We start from the raw sequence: 20,743 nt of genomic DNA, 5'->3' as shown, positions 1-20,743 counted from the left end.
AGCCATGAATTATATTTATCAAACTAGATTCAGAACTGCTTAGTATCCACATGGTTGGTTGAAGGAAACATGAACATAACCCTTCATGCACCAAAGAATGTTTACCCGAGGCACCAACGATACAAGACAATGTCCTTTCCCAGGATGTGTAGTCTGCCTGCACCATAACAGGAGTTAATCAAAGATTCTCTAACCCCAAAACAACAAATACAGAAAATACATGAGCCCAAGTTCAGGGGGAGGGTTCCTCACCCGCTGTGAGGACTCGGAGGGCCTTTCCTTTCACCTCCATATTACATCACTTGCCCACTTTCCTACAATGATGCTCATTTTAACCATAATTGCAATGAAGGATAACAGTTGAAAAATTCCACCACTATGGAAGTACTGAGAGGGTTCGCACACTCAGTCTATATGGGTAGAACTGAGAAATAAGAAGGGGCAAATCACTTTGATAGGGTTATACAAGAGGCCCCCAAATAGTCAGTGGGAAATTGAGTTGCAAATATTTAAGGAGATTACAGATAGCTCCAAGAAAAATAGAGTGGTAATAGTAGGGAATTTTAACTTTCCCAACATTGACTGAGACAGCCATAGTATTAGAGGCTTGCATGGAGAGAAATTTGTTGAGTGTATTCAGGAGGAATTTCTCATTGTGTCTGGCCTGACTAGAGAGGGGGCAAAACCTGACTCCCTCTTGGGAAATAAGGAAGGGCAGGTGACAGAAGTGATAGTGAGGAATCACTTTGGGACCAGTGACCATAATTCCATTAGTTTCAAGGTAGCTATGGAGGATGATAGGTCTGGCCCAAAAGTTAAAATTTTAAATTGGGGCAAGACAATTTTGATGGCATCAGGCAGGATCTTTCAAAAGTGAATTGGGGGGAGTCTGTTGGCAGGCAAAGGGATGTCTGGTAAGTGGGAGGCTTTCAAATGTGTGTTAACCAGGGTTCAGGGTAAGCACGTTCCTCTTGGAGTGAAGGGCAAAGCTTGTAGAAGAAGGGAACCCTGCATGTCTCAGGATATTGATGCCCTGGTTAAGGAGGAGGAGGAGGCACATGACATGTATAGGCAGTTGGGATCAGGTGGATCCCTTGGAGTATAGAAGGTGTAGGAGCAGAGTTGAGAGAGAAATCAGGAGGGCAAAAAGGGGCATGAGATTGCTTTGGCAGATTAGACGAAGGAGCATCCAAAGAGCTTCTACACATACATAAATACCAAAGATTAACTGGGGAGTAGGGCCTCTTCAAGATCAACAAAGTCATCTATGTGCGGATCCGCAAGAGATGGGTGAGATGCTAAATGAATATTTCTCATCAGTATTTACTGTTGAGAAAAGCATGGATGTTAGGGAACTTGGGGAAATAAATAGTGATGTCTTGAGCAGTGTACATTTAACAGAGAAGGTGGTGCTGAAAAGTCTTAAAGCGCATCAAGGTAGGTAAATCCCCAGGACCTGAAGAAGTGTATCCCAGGACGTTGCGGGAGGCTAGGGAGGACGTTGCGGGAGGCTAGGGAGGACGTTGCGGGAGGCTAGGGAGGACGTTGCGGGAGGCTAGGGAGGACGTTGCGGGAGGCTAGGGAGGACGTTGCGGGAGGCTAGGGAGGACGTTGCGGGAGGCTAGGGAGGACGTTGCGGGTCCCCCAGCCAGAGATATTTGAATCATTGACAGCCACAGGTGAGGTGCCTGAAGATTGGAGGGTGGCAAATGTTGTGCCATCTGCACCTTAAATCTTAATCTCCAGTCAACTCAAAGGTCACAAAAAAACTCCAGGCGTCAGCTGTAAAGGAACAGTGCTTTTATTGCACAAAGTAAAGTAAAACAAAAACCACAGCCTGTGGCGAACACAACTATTCCCATCCGGGATAAAAGGCATAATAACGGACCCACTCAGGGGCCTGCTTTATACAGGGCTCGGTATATGAGCTCCACTTGTTGGTCATGGGGTCACTCCAATATCCAAGCAAGCATTCTCCAGTCCTAACATTTCCTTGCTTGCTGGAATCTCCTCATGAAGGCCGTTACAAATATGTTTACAATGAAGCTGTTTTGTTTCTTTTGGCTGGCCGCATTATGCGGAGTGACAGAAACATTATTGCTGACTCAGCCTCGATCCCCATGCACGAATAATCTGTCACTCTGTGCTTCAGAATTCTGACAGCTTGTTTGCAGGGAAGCTTCACGTCAATAACACAGCACATCTTAAAACTCCAGCTAGGCCACGGAGCAGGATCAAGAAGCATCTTTCTACACATAAAGGCCAGTGGAAATCTGGATTGCTCATCCAAAGGTTATGGATGCTGGACCCATTGCAATTTACAAATCTGAGACTGGGCAAGGGTTGAGAGGGATAGAATCAGAGTGTAGAATGGCCCTTCAAACCTGTTCCATAATCTAATTAGATCACGGCTGATCTGAATCTAAACTTTACCTGCCTTGGTTCCAAATTGCTTAATTCAAATCTATAAATCTCAGGTTTTGAGGGTCTTTTTGTACATTTACTCGTGAGATGGGGCAGCACGGTGGCACAGTGGTTAGCACTGCTGCCTCACAGCTCCAAGGACCTGGGTTCGATTCCCAGCTTGGGTCACTGTCTGTGTGGAGTTTGCACGTTCTCCCTGTGTCTGCGTGGGTTTCGTCCGGGTGCTCCGGTTTCCTCCCACACTCCAAAGATGTGCAGATCAGGTTGATTGGCTATGCTAAATTGCCCCTTAGTGTCTTGGGATGTGTAGGTTAGAGGGATTAGTGGGGTAAATGTGTGGTACGGCCAAGGTGGGATTGTTGTCGGTGCAGACTCGATGGGCCGAATGGCCACCTTCTGCATTGTAGGGTTTCTATGAGAGCATCACTGGCCAGTGTTTATTGCCCGTCACTAATTGCCTACTGGAAGGCGATGGTAGGCCATCTAGACCTGCTGCAGTCCATGTGGTGTAGGTACACTCAGTGCTGTTCAGGAAGGACTGTTTACCCATCAGAACTGATTCCTGTGTTGCTATTCACTTCAGACAACCTACAGCAGGCACCTCAAAGGACTGGAGAAGTACCACTAGCAGAAACCTTGTAAGATCCTCCAACCTGGGTGGCAGGAAAGGCAACCCAACAGCACCGCCATTTCCCAAGCCAACTTGCCTCAGCATGGAGGTGAGAATCACTCAAAAGCAGGTCCGCGGTGGGGAGAGGGGACAACGTGCCACATGTATGCCTGCCACCAGACTCCCAAAGCAATTGTTCTATTCGGAACGCAATCAGGAGGGCAGCAGAAACACTTTAGGGATGTCCTCAAAGCAACCCTGAAGCGATCAAATTTCCCCTTCGACTGATGGGAATCTCTGACCTGTGGCTGGCCAAAATGGAGAAGGCTGATTTGAGAAGGCACCAAACACATTAAAGGGAATTAGTCGGGAACATGAAGGGGTAAAGTCAAGATGCTGCAAAGAGCATACAAATCTCCAAACGATCCATTTACCTAAACCTTTGCAAGTGACAGAGTCTGCAGATCACACCTCTGTATCTCCCTGCAAAGATGCTGCCAGACCTGATGAGTTTTCAGACATTTTCTGCTTTTACTGCAGATTGCACATTCGACTCATCAGCCAGGCCAGAATCCACTGTTCTGGAGAGCCAGCAAGACACCCCTGAACCCGAGGGACTGCCTCAGGAGGACGTTCCAGGATTTTGTCCAGCCAGTGTAGAAACGGAACTATAGTTCCAAGTCAGGATGGCGTTTGCCTTGAAAGACAGCTTTCAGGTCATGGTGTGTCCGTGCAGCTGCAACTCTTGGCCATCACAGTGGTAGAGGAAGCAGGTTTGTCAAAGGAGCCTTGGGAGTTGCTGCAGTGCATCTTGTAGGCAGCACACACCACAGAGGGAGTGAATCTTTAGAGCGAGTTCCAGGTTTCTGCTACCCTTTAGGCAATGAAGCACTTCCTGACATCAAATGGTCTCGTTCCAATTTTAAGGTTCCTCCCCTTGTTCTGGACTCCACCAGTGAAAATTGTTTCTCCTGACTCCCGCTTACAAAGGTAAGTTTAAGTTTATTTATTAGTGTCACAAGTAGGCTTACATTAACACTGCAATGAAGTAACTGTGAAAATCCCCTAGTCGCCACACTTCGGTACCTGTTCGAATACACGGAGGAGAGAATTTAGCATGGCCAATGCACCTAAACAGCACATCTTTCGGACTGTGGGAGGAAATGGGAGCACCCAGAAGAGATCCACGCAGCCACAGGGAGAATGCATGGACAGTGACCCAAGCCGGGAATCAAACCCGGGTCCCTGACGCTGTGAGGCAGCAGTGCTAACCACTGTGCTGCCAATCGGATGTTATCCTTGGTCCTACAACTGCGGACAGTTCTGTTCATATAATCTGTTGCCAATTAGCTACAATTGAGCTTTGATGGTTTATTCACAGTGGAAATGGATGTTTGATTCTTGCCACTCCTGTATTATGCCTGGTGAGTGTTGAGATAAGGAATTAAAATAAATCATCAAGGTGAATTTTTACTGCCAACTGCTTGCAGACACTTTGGATTGAACAGAAATCCTCTGTTAATTACCAATCACAAGTTTCATATAAATTTAATTCACGTATCAGCGGAGGTAAAATGTTCCGACAATCTTTGGAACAGAGGAGATGGGTTAGATTCTGATGATCTAATTACAGAGAACAGCCTGAAGCCCAGATTGAGCAAGTTCAAGTGTTTGAGCTGCTGTTCCAGATATCTGTTAAAGCTGATCAGAGTGCTTTTGGAGGAAAACTATTAGCTGACAAAAATAAACCTTCGATCCATTCAATGCTTTAAATTATGAGCTCTATTTTTAAACTTGTAAATCAGGGGCAAGTGTGAACACAGTCCCCCATTACCACAAATTTTGCAGCTGAGTATCCCACATTTGGAGACATTGAATTGATTTGATTTATTATCGTGACATAATTGTATACAGTGAAAAGTATTGTTTCTTGTGCGCCAAACAGACAAAGCATACCATTCATAGAGTAGAAAAGGAGTGGGTGCAGAATGTAGTGTCACAGATGTGAAGAAAGATCAACTTAATAAGGTAAGTCCATTGAGAAGTTTGATGCAGCAGGGAAGAAGCTGTTCTTGAGTCGGTTGGCACATGACTTCAGACAATGTTTACTCACCCTCTCCAATATCAGAAGGCTCCTATCAGCAAATCACCCCGCTGGACACACAGAACGCTGATGCAATGGTGCAAAATAATCAGGGCAATCTCTATTTTAAAGAAAGCACAGCATATGCCTGGAGAATTGAATCAGATTTTGAGCCCAGGCATTGCACTCTCCGTCTGGTGGGGTGTGGACAGGGAAAGAGAAAGTGGTTTGGGTCCATCAGATTCACAGCACAGAAGCAAGTGTACACCAACAGATTGCACAAAAACCGTGATTTCAACACAGCAGAGGCACAAAACTCTGCAAAGGATTTAGCTCAAAACAAATCTGGACAAAGTCCCTGAATTCATCAGACATTGCGAGAGACAAATGAAATGAAATAAAAATGAAAAGCAATGATACAGGATATTGTCAGCAGGGTACAAGGGAGACTGGCACATCCACATTCTCCCTGTGGAACAGGTTTACCGCACAGGCAAACTCCACCTCATTCGCAAAGAGGCCACATTTCGAACACGGTGCCAAACCTGCAAGTGGCTTGGATCTGCTAAACCTCCACAGTCATAGTCCTGGAGGTGGTCAGCAGAACTGTTTGTGGTGGTGGTCAGCTGCTAATTGTTTTACTTTGGTGCATGGTTGAGGTTTTTAAAAAAACACCTTTGCAAGGCTCAAGACCATATTTAAAATGTAGCCAAAGAGGAAATGATTCTTCGATGCAGCAATACGAACGCAACTTGCAAGTAAGAAAATATTGGTCAAGGAAGCTTTATCTTCCAGCCCAGCTGGCAAGTTGTAATAAAGCTGCAGGTTTTCAAACAGGGCTACCAATGCAAGTTTAAAGTAACTCACCCCCCGACTCCCCAAAGCCTGTCCACCATCTACAATACAAGTCAGGAGTGTGATGGAATACTCTCCACTTGCCTGGATAAGTGTAGCTGCAACAACTCTCAAGAAGCTCAACACCATCCAGGATCAGCACTCCTTCCCCCACTGACGCACAGTAGCAGCAATGTGCATCACCTGCCAGATGGACTGCAGGAATTCAACAAAGCTCATTCAACGGCATCTTCCAAACCTCCAATTTCTCCCCAAGATGGACAAGGGCAGCAGACACATGGGACACCACCATCTGGAGGTTCCCTTCCAAGCCACTCACTCTCCGGGCTTGGAAATATTTCAGCATTTCTTCACTGTCGTTCAGTCAAATCTTGGAATTCTTGCTGAACAGCACTGTGGATGCTGCTACACCTCGGGTAACGGTCGATTTTATTCATTTGTGGGACATGGGCACCACTGGCTGGCCAGTATTAATTGCTCATCTCCAGTTGCCATTGAGAAGGTGGTGGTGAGCTGTCTTCTTGAACCGCTGCAGTCCATGTGCTGTGAGTTAACCCACAATGCCATTCGGGAGGGAATTCCAGGATTTTGACCCAGCAACTGCAAAGGAACGGCGATATATTTCCAAGTCAGGATGATGAGTGTCTTGGAGGGGAACTTGCAGGCCATGCCAGAGACACCCACATTTCATGAGCAAACAAGTTAAAAAATGAATTTCCCCAGACAAATGACAATTAGCTTGGGTTGGAGAAAATGTGTGGAGGAAAAGTAGATTGAGCAAGTGACTGAATATTGATTAAATTACATTGTTCAGTTCACTGAGCATCTAAGAATAGACAAAAGCAATTAACAGCAGATATACAAGTTTAACTTGCTCGACAAATGAAACAAGAGCAACATTTCAACAGAAGCTCAATATTGAGCATTGTTTAGCTGTACATTCTGATGTGTGTCAGCCTCCACCCAGCGAGTCACACTCCTGTCGCTGACTCACATTTGTGGATTCAGATCCCACGACAGAGACTGGAGCAGAGAATTCCAAAGCCAGTACTGAGGGAATGCTGCTCTGTCGGAGGTGCGGTCTTTCAGATGAGATTTTCAAGTGAGACTCTCACATGAGCACAGAAGCTCCCACAAGACTCCTTATGAAGAGCAGGGAGTTCTCTCATCATTTCCTGGACAATAGTCATCTCTCAATCAGCACAATGAAATATTTTATCATGTTGCTGCTTGTGGGAGCTTGCTGTGCACAAGGTTATTGCTGTGTTGTCTCTATTACAACAGTGGCCATGCTTTAGAAATACATCATTGGCTGCGTAGTGTTTCGTGGATGTCCCCTGACATCGGATATGGTTCACGTTTCAGAACTATGTCACTCGTCCCCTCTGGTCCAGGCAGGGATTTACATTCCACCTGAAGTCATCTCACCCTATCACATCCTTCAATTCTCTTCCTTCCGCCTGCGTTTATCGAGCTTCAGATTAAGTATGTCCCTACTATTCACCTCGACCACTGCAACAGTCATAGAATCCCTACAGTGCAGAAGGAGGCCATTTGGCCCATCGAGTCTGCACCAACCACAATCCCATCCAGGCCCTATTCCCGTAGCCCCACATAATTACCCTGCGAGTCCCCCTGACCCTAAGGGGCAATTTCGCGTGGCCAATGCACCACACTCGCACATTGTTGGAGTGTGGGGGAGGAAACCGGAGCACCCGGAGCAAACCCACGCAGTCATGGGGAGAATGTGCAAACTCCACACAGACAGTGACCCAAGCCGGGAATCGAACCTGGATCCCTGGCACTGTGAGGTAGCAGTGCTAACCACTGTGCCAGCAGTCTAAATCACTTCCCAAGGTAAAACTAACTCCTTTATGGTGTGACTGGAGGGGAACACCAGCATTAAGAACTGACCCCATTCCCCCCATCGTGTGTTATGTATTACCAGTTTTATTTCAAGGAAGTGGTTTGCTGGTTCAAGTCCCACTCCAGAGAATCGAGAGTTCAATCTATCCCCACACACAGTGGCAGGACAGAGAGAGTAAAATAAATAAGTCTCGCCACAGTCCCAGAGGACCATAAGCTGCTCTCCCTTTTGAGAGCTGACAGATGGTGATTTAACCTGAGGGCTGCCACAACTCAGGCCATGGTAAAGTGGGGTCTTCATGATAACCTCAGCCAGAACGGGAACTGAACCCATGCGGTTGGGGTCGCTCTGCATCATGAACCAGCTGTCCTGCCAACTGAACGAACCGACCCCCACAGAGAGAATACTGCACTGCCGGGCGTGCTGAAACATTAAACCATCTCCCTCAGGCCCATGTAGAATTCCTATTGATGGAATCGCCCAGTCTACTTTCGAGCAGGAAGAGCAGCGTTCAGCCCACCGACGACAACTTTTTTAAAAAACCGTATCGTGTGGTCTTAGTGAAAAAAACCAAGCAGGCACAGGTTTCACACCGGATTGCTGGTCGGCTGCCTTTGAATCACCCGTCCCGCTATCACCTCAGTACTTCAATGAAGCCCACACCACAAGGCAGCCTTGATGAGTTGCCTGTGATCCCCTTCCCCCAAAGCCACTAATATATTATAATGGCATTCCTGACGTTGGACAGCGGGAAACACAGCCCATCACTGACTGGGGGTCCTCTCCTCACCGCCCCCTCCTCCTCGCCGCCCCCTCCTCCTCACCGCCCCCCTCCTCCTCCTCCTCTCCTCGCCGCCCCCCTCCTCCTCTCCTCGCCGCCCCCCTCCTCCTCCTCCTCGCCGCCCCCCTCCTCCTCCTCGCCGCCCCCCTCCTCCTCCTCGCCGCCCCCCTCCTCCTCCTCGCCGCCCCCCTCCTCCTCGCCGCCCCCCTCCTCCTCGCCGCCCCCCTCCTCCTCGCCGCCCCCCTCCTCCTCCTCCTCCTCGCCGCCCCCCCCTCCTCCTCCTCCTCGCCGCCCCCCCCTCCTCCTCCTCCTCGCCGCCCCCCCCTCCTCCTCCTCCTCGCCGCCCCCCTCCTCCTCCTCCTCGCCGCCCCCCCTCCTCCTCCTCGCCGCCCCCCCTCCTCCTCGCCCCCTCCTCCTCCCCGCCCCCTCCTCCTCCCCGCCCCCTCCTCCTCCTCCTCGCCGCCCCCCTCCTCCTCCTCCTCGCCGCCCCCTCCTCCTCCACGCCGCCCCCCTCCTCCTCACCGCCCCCCTCCTCCTCACCGCCCCCCTCCTCCTCACCGCCCCCCTCCTCCTCACCGCCCCCTCCTCCTCCTCCTCACCGCCCCCCTCCTCCTCCTCCTCACCGCCCCCCTCCTCCTCCTCCTCCTCACCGCCCCCCTCCTCCTCCTCCTCACCGCCCCCCTCCTCCTCCTCCTCACCGCCCCCCTCCTCCTCCTCCTCACCGCCCCCCTCCTCCTCACCGCCCCCCTCCTCCTCCTCCTCACCGCCCCCCTCCTCCTCACCGCCCCCCTCCTCCTCCTCCTCCTCCTCACCTCACCGCCCCCCTCCTCCTCACCTCACCTCACCGCCCCCCTCCTCCTCCTCACCTCACCGCCCCCCTCCTCCTCCTCACCTCACCGCCCCCCTCCTCCTCCTCACCTCACCGCCCCCCTCCTCCTCCTCACCTCACCGCCCCCCTCCTCCTCCTCACCTCACCGCCCCCCTCCTCCTCCTCACCTCACCGCCCCCCTCCTCCTCCTCACCTCACCGCCCCCCTCCTCCTCCTCACCTCACCGCCCCCCTCCTCCTCCTCACCTCACCGCCCCCCTCCTCCTCCTCACCTCACCGCCCCCCTCCTCCTCCTCACCTCACCGCCCCCCTCCTCCTCCTCACCTCACCGCCCCCCTCCTCCTCCTCACCTCACCGCCCCCCTCCTCCTCCTCACCGCCCCCTCCTCCTCCTCACCGCCCCCTCCTCCTCCTCACCGCCCCCTCCTCCTCCTCACCTCACCGCCCCCCTCCTCCTCCTCACCTCACCGCCCCCCTCCTCCTCCTCCTCACCTCACCGCCCCCCTCCTCCTCCTCTCCTCACCGCCCCCCTCCTCCTCCTCACCTCACCCCTCCTCCTCCTCACCTCACCCCTCCTCCTCCTCACCTCACCGCCCCCATCCTCCCCCTCTCCTCACCGCCCCCCTTCCCTCCTCCTCTCCTCACCGCCCCCATCCTCCTCCTCTCCTCACCGCCCCCATCCTCCTCCTCTCCTCACCGCCCCCATCCTCCTCCTCTCCTCACCGCCCCCATCCTCCTCCTCTCCTCACCGCCCCCATCCTCCTCCTCTCCTCACCGCCCCCATCCTCCTCCTCTCCTCACCGCCCCCATCCTCCTCCTCTCCTCACCGCCCCCATCCTCCTCCTCTCCTCACCGCCCCCATCCTCCTCCTCTCCTCACCGCCCCCATCCTCCTCCTCTCCTCACCGCCCCCATCCTCCTCCTCTCCTCACCGCCCCCATCCTCCTCCTCTCCTCACCGCCCCCATCCTCCTCCTCTCCTCACCGCCCCCATCCTCCTCCTCTCCTCACCGCCACCATCCTCCTCCTCTCCTCACCGCCCCCATCCTCCTCCTCTCCTCACCGCCCCCATCCTCCTCCTCTCCTCACCGCCCCCATCCTCCTCCTCTCCTCACCGCCCCCCTCCTCCTCCTCACCTCACCGCCCCCCTCCTCCTCTCCTCACCGCCCCCATCCTCCTCTCCTCACCGCCCCCATCCTCCTCCTCACCTCACCGCCCCCCTCCTCCTCCTCACCTCACCGCCCCCCTCCTCCTCCTCACCTCACCGCCCCCCTCCTCCTCCTCTCCTCACCGCCCCCCTCCTCCTCCTCTCCGCCCCCCTCCTCCTCCTCTCCGCCGCCCCCCTCCTCCTCCTCTCCGCCCCCCTCCTCCTCCTCTCCGCCCCCTCCTCCTCCTCTCCTCACCGCCCCCCTCCTCCTCCTCTCCTCACCGCCCCCCTCCTCCTCCTCACCTCACCGCCCCCCTCCTCCTCCTCACCGCCCCCCTCCTCCTCCTCACCTTACCGCCCCCTCCTCCTCCTCACCTTACCGCCCCCTCCTCCTCCTCACCTCACCGCCCCCCTCCTCCTCCTCACCGCCCCCCTCCTCCTCCTCACCGCCCCCCTCCTCCTCCTCACCTCACCGCCCCCCTCCTCCTCCTCTCCTCACCGCCCCCTCCTCCTCCTCTCCTCTCCGCCCCCCTCCTCCTCCTCTCCGCCCCCCTCCTCCTCCTCTCCTCACCGCCCCCCTCCTCCTCCTCTCCTCACCGCCCCCCTCCCCTCCTCACCCCAGTCCTCGTTGCTCAGCAGGTTTTCGGGGAAGAAGCGACTCTCCAGCTCACTCACTAAATCCGTCGCCATGACGCTTCCAGCGAGTGAATGATAGCAACAAGAATCAAAACTTGTCAATAATATCTCCGCCCCGAGGATGAAATCAGGCGGCTGCCGCCATCACTCGCTCCCACCGGCTCCAACTCCCGACACAACTGCCCGAGACCTGAGGCTCCGACCCGGAAACACAACTGGTTGACAGGGATTTCGACCAATCCGCTTCCAGACTATCCAGAAACCCGCCTCCTGCATTGTGACGGACAGACGGTTTGACCAATCCGCCTTCAGACCCACCGGAAACCGGTATTCCTTGCCCAGAGTGACAGGAGGACCAACCAATCGTCTTTCAGATTTCATGATCTCCGCCTCCCTCAATCTCAGTGACAGGAGCTTTGACCAGTCGCTTTCCGGATGCCGGGAAAACCCTCTTCTTCTCTGATTGACAGGCGGAACCGCCAATGAGCTTTCACATTCCCCGCAACCGCCTCCCTCAATGTAAATAACACCACACCGACCAATCGGCTTCTCCATTCCTCTCAAACCCGCCTCCCTCACTCAGAGTGACAGGAGCTCCGGCCAATCGGCTTCTCCATTCCCCGGAACCCCGCCCCCTCACTCAGTGACGACACAAACAACATGTAGAGTTTCTGCTTCTTGGATTTAATGATGAGCTGTGGAATCTTTGAGAAAAACTGTTTCTATTCCAGTGATTCTCAGATTGTTTTGTTTGAAGAATCATTTTACAAATGTAACCATGGAGCCCCCAATGTAAATTATAATTCTATATAATAACCACAATATGAACAGGTTCCATCAGTTTACAGCTGGCAGGAGGCAGGGAGACGGTGTGAAATTATGGGATGGATCTGTTAGTGACCTTTAACCCCGCAGATTGTCAGCGGCGCCGAGTTTTTCCAGATATTCCATCCCGGTCTGAAGATGGGAAAGATGCTCTCAGTGAAAGTGTGGGTGAAAGTGTGGAGATGGGACATGTTGTCCGCATTGTAAAATGACACCTGTCCACCCTCATAGTCCAGGAAAACCCCGATCTTCCGGGGATTCACACTCGGGGTGAGGGGGGTCTGTGAGGGGGAGGTGAGGGCTAAATAACCTCTTCCGGGAAATAGCCACACAACCCAGAATCCGGACTCAGGGCTCGGGGAGATTCTCCCTTTCCTGTTCACAGACTCTCGGGCCACTCCCAGAATCCACTCTCTCTCCCCCACCTCCACCTCCCAGTAATGTCTCCCTGATGTGAATCCCTCTGATCCCAGGACAAAGAGCCAGGAATCAAAACTCTCCGGGGTGTCAGGGAGCCGCTGCCGTTTGTCTCCGAGTCTCACACTGGTCCGGTCCTCAGACAGGATGAGCCGGGGATTCGCTGTGTTCGGATCCAGAGTCAGAGAGGCTGGAGCTGGGGGAAAGTTACAATAACACAGTCAGTGATTTAGAGAGAGGGGGTGGGGAGGGGAGAGAGTGTGAGGAGTGAGGAAGAGAGGAGAGAGGGTTGTGAGGGGGAGGGGAGAATGAGGGGTGGGGGAGAAACAGCAGGAATGTGATGGGTTCATGGAGCCAGAGGGAGGGGAGAGGAGTGGGAAGAGAGCAGAAAGGAGAGGCAGGGAAGAGGGGAGAGGGTGAGTGACAGAGAGATAGGGAGGGGGAAGAGAAGGAGGTGGAAGGGTGCAGTTGGGAAGAGAGAAAACAGGCAGTAATGAGAGGGACTGGAGGGAGCAGGAGGATAAAGAGGGAGAGAGAGCGGGATGAGGGAGAGGGCAAGTCAGAGTGGGACGTTTTGAGTGGAAGCAGGAGAGAGAACGGCAGAGCAGATGACAGGGATTGGGAGAGTGGGTGAGAAAGAAAGGGCAGAGAAGAGAGAGCATCTGGAAGGCAGGTCGTGTGGGAGGCTGTGAGACATCAAGGTGGAGGGGTACAGAGCTCAGGGTGGCAGAGAGAGTGAGAGAGAGCATGAAAACAAAAGTGGGAGAGTGAGAAAGAGAAACGAGGATAGTTAATGAGAGCAAGAGCGTGGGAGGAAGAATAGGATGGTGTGAGAGAGAGTCGGAGAGAGGAGAGAATGTTGTGTGGGATCTTCTAGATAGTTTGCCCAGTTAAAACGCTTCATTTTAAGGTATTTCTGCCTAATGTAACTAATTGTGCTGTGCTTTAAGCTAACTTCAGCTAATTTGGTCACATCAGCTTGAAATTCTGGGTCTAGCCTGGAGACTTAGTTGTATTCTCTGAAAGTACAATGTACAGAAGCTTACTCATGGTCACAGAAACAAGTTGTTGGTGCAGCTGGAGACTGCTTATACAAAAGTAATCTTTATTTCGCTTTCTGTAAAATGCTTATAAAAGACGCTTAAATAAAGGAGTATTTACTTTGGACCAGTCGTGCTCAAGTTTATTCTGAAGAAATAAACAGACCCTTCCGTGTGAAAGACAGGATGGGAAATAAAGGAGGAGGGGCAAGGAAGAATGTGGGAGAGAGGGAAAGGGGAGAGCGTCTGAAGAGAGGAGAGTGAGGGGGAGAAGTATTGCAGAATGATGAGGGAAGGGGATAGGAGGTGAGGTGGAGAGAAATTTTGCGTAGATGGGGGAGAGTGGGAAGGTGCTGAGGGAGAGTGGGTGGGGAGCAGGGTCAGGGAGCAGGAGGTACAAGTGAGTGCCCGGCAGAGAGATGGGATGGTTGTGGGGAATGGGAGTGAGATTGCGGGACAGATTGAGTTTCAAGTTTATTATTGTCACAAGTAGGCTTAAATTAACACTGCAATGGAGTTGGTGTGAAAATCACCACACTTCGGCGCCTGTACACTGAAGGAGAATTTAGCACGGCTAACCAGCACGTCTTCGGACTGTGGGAGGAAACTGGAACACCTGGAGGAAACCCACGCAGACGTGGGGGAGAACGTGTAGACTCCGCACAGACAATGACCCAAGCCAGGAATCGAAACCGGGTCCTGAGAGGCAGCAATGCTAACCACTGTGCCACCGTGCCACCCAAGGTAAGAAGAAGAGAGGAATTAAAGAGGGAGAGACAAACGGAGAGCGGGAGGTGAGTGAGAGAGGGAGAAAGGGGAGAGAGAATGTTGGTGGAAAGAAGTTAGCGGGGAGAAGGGAGGGTATGTGAGTAGAGGAGAGCATAAGGGACAGGGAGAGGAAGGAGGGAGAGACAGTGGGGTTGGGGAAGGAGAATTTGAGAGAGGGAAGACAGACTGAGAAGAAGAGTGGGAGGGAAGGTCAAGGTTGAGGAGAGAGGGAGAGGGGACAGAGGTGGGGGAGAGAAAGCTGGAGAGCGCGGGTGGGAGGTGATATCTCTGTGAAGCATCGTGTAGATGTCACTGTACAGATTGTACACAATCCGAGTCTGTAAGATATCACACAAAAAATCAATTCCAAGAACAAAAGAATTCGGAACAGGAGTAGGCCATTCGGCCCCTCGAGCCTGCTCTGCCACTCAACAAGATCATGACTGATCTGATTGAATATTGTCAGTGCTCCGGCCTCCACTGCTCACTGGGGTAGAGAATTCCAACACAAATCACCCTCTGACAGAAAACAAAATCTCATTTCTGTATTAAATGAGAGATTGCTCATTTTCAAACTGTCCATTGTACAAGACGCCATCGCAAGGGAAACATCCACTCAGCATCAATCCTGTCGAGTCTCCTCAGTGTCTTCTATGTTTCAATAAGATCACCTCTCATTCTCCTAAACTCCAATGGGTATAGGCCAAACCTGCTCAGGCTTTCATGATAACATAACCGCCTTCATCCAAGGAATCAGTCTCTAATTCAATGGTAATTTCTTATATTATCTATATTAATCATTTGGATGAGGGAAGTGAATGGATTATTGCTAAGTTTGAGGATGGCACAACAATAGGTGGGAAGGCAAGTGGTGAGGATCACAGAGTCGACAGAGGGATTTAAAAAAAATTAGTGTGTGGGTGAAAGCTTGGCAGATGAAAAATAATGCAGGAAAATGTGAAGTTATGCACATTGGTGGGAAGATAAAGGAGCTGGATATTATTTGAATAGAGAAAGACTGCAGAAAGCTGCAGCACAGTGGGATTTGGGATCCTTGTGCAAAGATCACAAAAAGCTGGCATGCAAGTTCAGCAAGTATTAGGGAAGACAAATGGAATATTGACCTTTATTAAAAAGGGAATGGAGTATGAAAATAGGGAGGTCTTGCTAAAACTGTCCAAGTGACTAGTTAGACCACACCTGGAATACAGTTTTCATCCCCTTACCTCAGAAAAGACATACCAGCATTAGAGGCAGTCCAGAGAAAGTTCATTAGATTGATTCCAAATATGGAGGGATATGTTTATCAATCGAGGCTAAGTCGGATGGGCCTGTACTCATTGGAGTTTAGAAGAATGATACAGATAGGATTCTCAGGAGGCTTGACAGCTTGGATGCTGACAGGTTGTTTCCCTTTGTGGGAGAGTCCAGGACCAAAGGACATATCCCCAGAGCAAAGGGTTGTCCATTTAAGACAGAGATGAGGAGGAATTTCTTCTCTCAGAGGGAGGAGCTACACGATAAATGGAAGAACCATAAAGGGTGTACAGACGCAGAGGGACCTGGGTGTGCAAGTCCACAGATCTTTGAAGGTGACGTCACAGGTGGAGAAGGTGGTGAAGAAGGCATATGGCATGCTTGCCTTTATAGGACGGGGCATAGAGTATAAAAGTTGGGGTCTGATGTTGCAGATGTATAGAACGTTGGTTCGGCCGCATTTGGAATACTGCGTCCAGTTCTGGTCGCCACACTACCAGAAGGATGTGGAGGCTTTGGAGAGAGTACAGAGGAGGTTTACCAGGATCTTGCCTGGTATGGAGGGGCTTGGTTATGAGGAGAGATTGGGGAAACTGGGGTTGTTCTCCTTGGAAAGACGGAGGATGAGGGGAGACTTAATAGAGGTGTATAAAATTATGAAAGGCATAGATAGGGTGAACGGTGGGAAGCTTTTCCCCGGGTCGGTGGTGACGTTCACGAGGGGTCATAGGTTCAAGGTGAAGGGGGGGAGGTTTAACACAGATATCAGAAGGACATATTTCACACAGAGGGTCGTGGGGGCCTGGAATGGGTTGCCGGGCAAGGTGGTGGAGGCGGACACACTGGGAACGTTTAAGACTTATCTAGACAGCTATATGAACGGAGTGGGAATGGAGGGATACAAAAGAGTGGTCTAGTTTGGACCAGGGAGCGGCGCGGGCTAATTGTTCCTGGTTTCTCGTTTCAAGGCTTCATTCTATGATCATCTTGCTGGTGCCAGTACAGAGTGAGACTGCGGATAGTTGGGAACCTGTCTCGGGGGCAGGGAATTCATATGGTGTTCGTGGAAGTGGAAATGACTAGGGTTGGGAAGCATTTTGTGATCAGGGCCATTGTGATCTCCTGGACTCGTTTCGATCGCCTCAGGGGGTCGGAGAGGAATTTCCCAGATTTTTTTTCCCCATATTGGCCCTGGGGTTTTTCACTCTGGGTTTTCGCCTCTCCCTGGAGATCACATGGTCTGGAATGGGGGGGTGGGGGTAAGTTAATAGGTTGTAATGAACAAAGCATCGTAGCTGTGAGGGACAGCTCAGTGGATAGGATATTGGTATGTAGATAGGCTGGAAAATTGGGCGGGGATCCTGGATTCAGGATTCAATCCTGGACCGGGGAGCGGCGCGGGCTTGGAGGGCCGAAGGGCCTGTTCCTGTGCTGTATTGTTCTTTGTTCTTTGTAGTGAATCCTTGGAACTCTTTACCGCAGAGAGCTGTAGAGGCTGGGACATATCTTTAGGGCTGAGATAGACAGGTTTTTAATCAATAATGGAATCAGGGTTATGGAAATAAGGTGGGAAAATGGAGTTGGAGGATTATCACATCAGACCAGTCCTGATCTCATTGAATGGCAGAGCAGACTCAATGAGCCGAATGGCCTACCTCTGTTCTTGTGTCTTCTGATCTTATGTAAGGAGATCAAAATAGTGCACATTACTCCAAATGCAGCCTCACTAAGGCCCTGTACCCCTGCAGGCACAATTTTTATACTTGATTCTCCTTACAATAAACACCGACATCCCATTTATATTCCTAATTACTTGCTGTCCATGCAGACTAACGTTTTGTGATTTTTACACCAGGACATCCAGATCCCTCTCTACCCGAGAGTTCTGCAGTTTCTCGGTGTGATACCAGACCAGACCCCAAATTTGTTACAATATTGGATGAGGCTCCATATTTTGTTCGATTCAGAGTAGGAACAATCAATATTTTTTGGTGCACAGAGCAAATTTGAAATCCCAGTTACTAAAGAAGGGTATAAAGCCATAAGATTCCATAATTTGAAAGAAATACAATAATTTTAGAGGCAGCACCAAGGCATAATGGTTCGCACTGCTGCCTCACAGCTCCAGGGACATGGGTTCAATTCCAGCCTTGGGTCACTGTCTGTGTTGAGTTTGCACGTTCTCCTTGTGTCTGCGTGGGTTTCCTCCGGATGCTCCGGTTTCCTCCCCACTCCAAAGGTGTGCGGGTAGGTGGATTGGCCATGTTAAATTGCCCCTTAGTTTTTGTGTGTGAGTGTATGCCCTGCGATGGATTGGTGTCCCGTTCTGGGTGTACCCTGCTTAACTCCCAGTGCCTGTCGGAATAGGCTCTGACTCCCCAGGACCTTGAATTAGAGTAAGTGGTGAAGTGAGGAATAATTTTTGTATTAAAGAATCAATGAAGCGAACAATTAATACTATATAACTTACACATAAATAATGAACGAGGTTAGCATGAATTAACAGGATATCCTAATGACTCACTAAGAGGATAAAGTCATAAGATTCCATAATTTGAAAGAAACACAATAATTTTAGAGGTGGCACAGTGGTGCATTGGTTAGGTTGCTACCTCACAGCTCCAGGCACTGGTCTCACACACACCTCAAACCTCATGTCAGATGACACGACCAAGGCAGAACACACAGACTTTCTCAATAATCTGTCCAAATGTCAATGATCATCATTAAAAATCTCCCATAAATAATGGAGGATCAGGTGACTGGCATTAATGAGGAACTACAAGATGCTCTGATGCTTGTAAGAACAGTAGAAATAGAGAAATGAATGAGATTCGAAGTAGATAAATTTCCCCAGACCTGGTGGTCTCTATCTCAGATGCTGAAAGTAGTGACTGGAGAGAAAGTAGATGCATTGGTGGTTATCTTTCAAAATTCTACAGACTCTGGAATTGTTCCTGCAGATTGGAAGGTGCAAATGTAACTCCAATGTTTCAGAAAGAAGGGAGAGAATATGGGGAATGAAAAACTTGTTAGCCCGACATTAGTCAGAGGGAAAATGCTAGGATCTGTAACAAATGATGTAATAACTGAACACTGAGAAAATAATGGTGAATTTGGGCGCAGTCAATGGGGATTTATGAAAGGGAATCAGTTTCACAAACTGGTTGGAGATTTTGAAGACTGTAATAGCAGAATAGATAAGGTGTAACTGGTGGATCTGGTGTACTGAGATTTTCAGAAAGCTTTTAATAAGATTCCACACAAAAGGTTAGTAAATAACTTTAAAGCAGATGAAATTTGGTGGAATGTACTAGCATGCAGTACATGCCAGTATATGTACATGGAACTGATTAACACACAGAAAAGAGAGAGTAGGGATAAATGCTCATTTTGAGGTGAGCAGCCTGTTACTAGTGGGGAAACACAAAGATCAGTACTTGGGTCTCAGCTATTCACAATCTACATCAAAGAGGGCTTCCAAGGATCTCCACCCTTTCACTGTGCTCCAGATATGGTCCCATTAATATCCTATATAACGAAAGCAGAATCTCTACACCTGCCTGACATCATTCGATCTCACTGTGAACACTTGGGATAAAACAGGAATTCTATCCTGGAATGGGCAGATCCGTCTGGCCTCGAGTGGGTGAATCTGCGCGGCACTCTGTCTACTGGGCTGCTAAAGACATTGTGCAGCTTGGGTCTTTTACAATTTTCATCATGAGACTGGATGTGACACACAGTTTGCTGTTGACACTGCTGGAACGTCCAGCTATATCGATGATGTTCATGTCATTGTCCAGAGTGACCGGCCTGGAATTCACCAGCAGCAGTGCGAGCTGCTGAAGGATGGCCGGTCACTTGCTGTTTTGAGCTGGGGCGTACACAGTGAATAACTAGAGCGGAGCATTCTTGTACAATACGTCTGATATGAGGAGGTGACTGCCCATCACCTCCACAACATCAGAGATGGTGAAGTTCCCTCTCCACAGCAGAATATCCAGGCTGCAGGAACAGGAATCATGTCCTCCTGATCAGATCAATCAGACCACCATCATGACCATGGACTGTAAGTGCTGAGGTGTGGCATCCCACACTCCTGTAGAAATGACAGGTCAGCTGTGATATTGTCAAGGTATCCCAAGACCAAAACACAACTTGTAAATTTAACACTGATCTTTGGATAAATGCCTGTCCTTTACCAGACCCATTGTCTGTGATAGTTCCAGCTCTTTGGGGAGCTCTTGCATACCCATAGTGTCCACAAACATTCTCACTATTGCTGGGCTCAGAAAGCCATCCTGGTCCAGTCAGCGAGTGTTGTTCAATCAGGGTGACATTGTGGACTGGGCGAGAGAGAGAGGTGGGGGTTTGGGGTCAGGGAACCAGAGATGTTTGGGCTGTCCGTCAGGGGTGTCTGAGGAGGGAGGTGACTACACCGAAGTGATCCTAAAGGAAGTAGCTACACAGATAGTGGATTCATTGGTTGTCATTTTCCAAAAATCCTTTCTGATTCTGGAGAAGTATCGGAGGATTGGAAAACTGCCAATGTGACACCGCTATACAAAGAGCGAAGGAGGCAAAAAGCAGGTAACTATCGGCCGATTAACCTAACATCTATTCATAGATTCATGGAACAGTACAGCACAGAACAGGCCCTTCGGCCCACGATGTTGTGCCGAGCTTTATCTGAAACCAAGATCAAGCTATCCCACTCCCTATCATCCTGGTGTGCTCCATGTGCCTATCCAATAACCGCTTAAATGTTCCTAAAGTGTCTGACTCCACTATCACTGCAGGCAGTCCATTCCCTACCCAACCACTCTCTGCGTAAAGAACCTACCTCTGATATCCTTCCTATATCTCCCACCATGAACCCTATAGTTATGCCCCCTTGTAATAGCTCCATCCACCCGAGGAATCTATTGTTGGAAAAATGTTGGAATCAATTAAGGATGTAATAGGGGCACAGTTATAAAGTCATAATCTAATCAAGCTGAGTCAGCACGGATTCATGAAAGGGAAATCATGTCCGAATAATTTATTAGAGTTTTTTGAGAAGGTCGAAAGCAGTGTGGATAGAGGGGAACCAGTAGATATGTTGTATTTTGACTTCCAGAAGGCATTTGACAAGATACCTCACAGGAGGTTAAGTTATAAGATGGTTAAGTCCGTGGTGTTGGAAGTAGTATATGGCATGGATAG

At 50.3% G+C, this 20,743-nt stretch overlaps 2 protein-coding genes across 3 annotated transcripts in view; one reads left to right on the top strand and one right to left on the bottom strand.

The window, feature by feature from the left end:
* The window catches only part of LOC144497633 (uncharacterized), a 130,032-nt gene that overhangs the window by 72,970 nt on the left and 36,319 nt on the right, over window positions 1-20,743 (top strand).
* LOC144496800 (zinc-binding protein A33-like) overlaps window positions 11,892-20,743 on the bottom strand; it is a 29,845-nt gene continuing 20,993 nt past the window's right edge. For both annotated transcript variants that reach the window (XM_078217352.1, XM_078217351.1), the window contains one exon: window positions 11,892-12,666. In XM_078217352.1, coding sequence (XP_078073478.1) covers window positions 12,122-12,666 — 545 coding nt within the window. In that variant the 3' untranslated portion in view covers window positions 11,892-12,121. The remainder of the gene's footprint in view (window positions 12,667-20,743) is intronic.

Source organism: Mustelus asterias, chromosome 8 (genome assembly GCF_964213995.1).
Source record: "Mustelus asterias chromosome 8, sMusAst1.hap1.1, whole genome shotgun sequence".
NCBI classification, from domain to species: Eukaryota; Metazoa; Chordata; class Chondrichthyes; order Carcharhiniformes; family Triakidae; genus Mustelus; species Mustelus asterias.
Note: the sequence above shows the minus strand (reverse complement) of the source record. Positions and strands in the feature narration are given on the sequence as shown.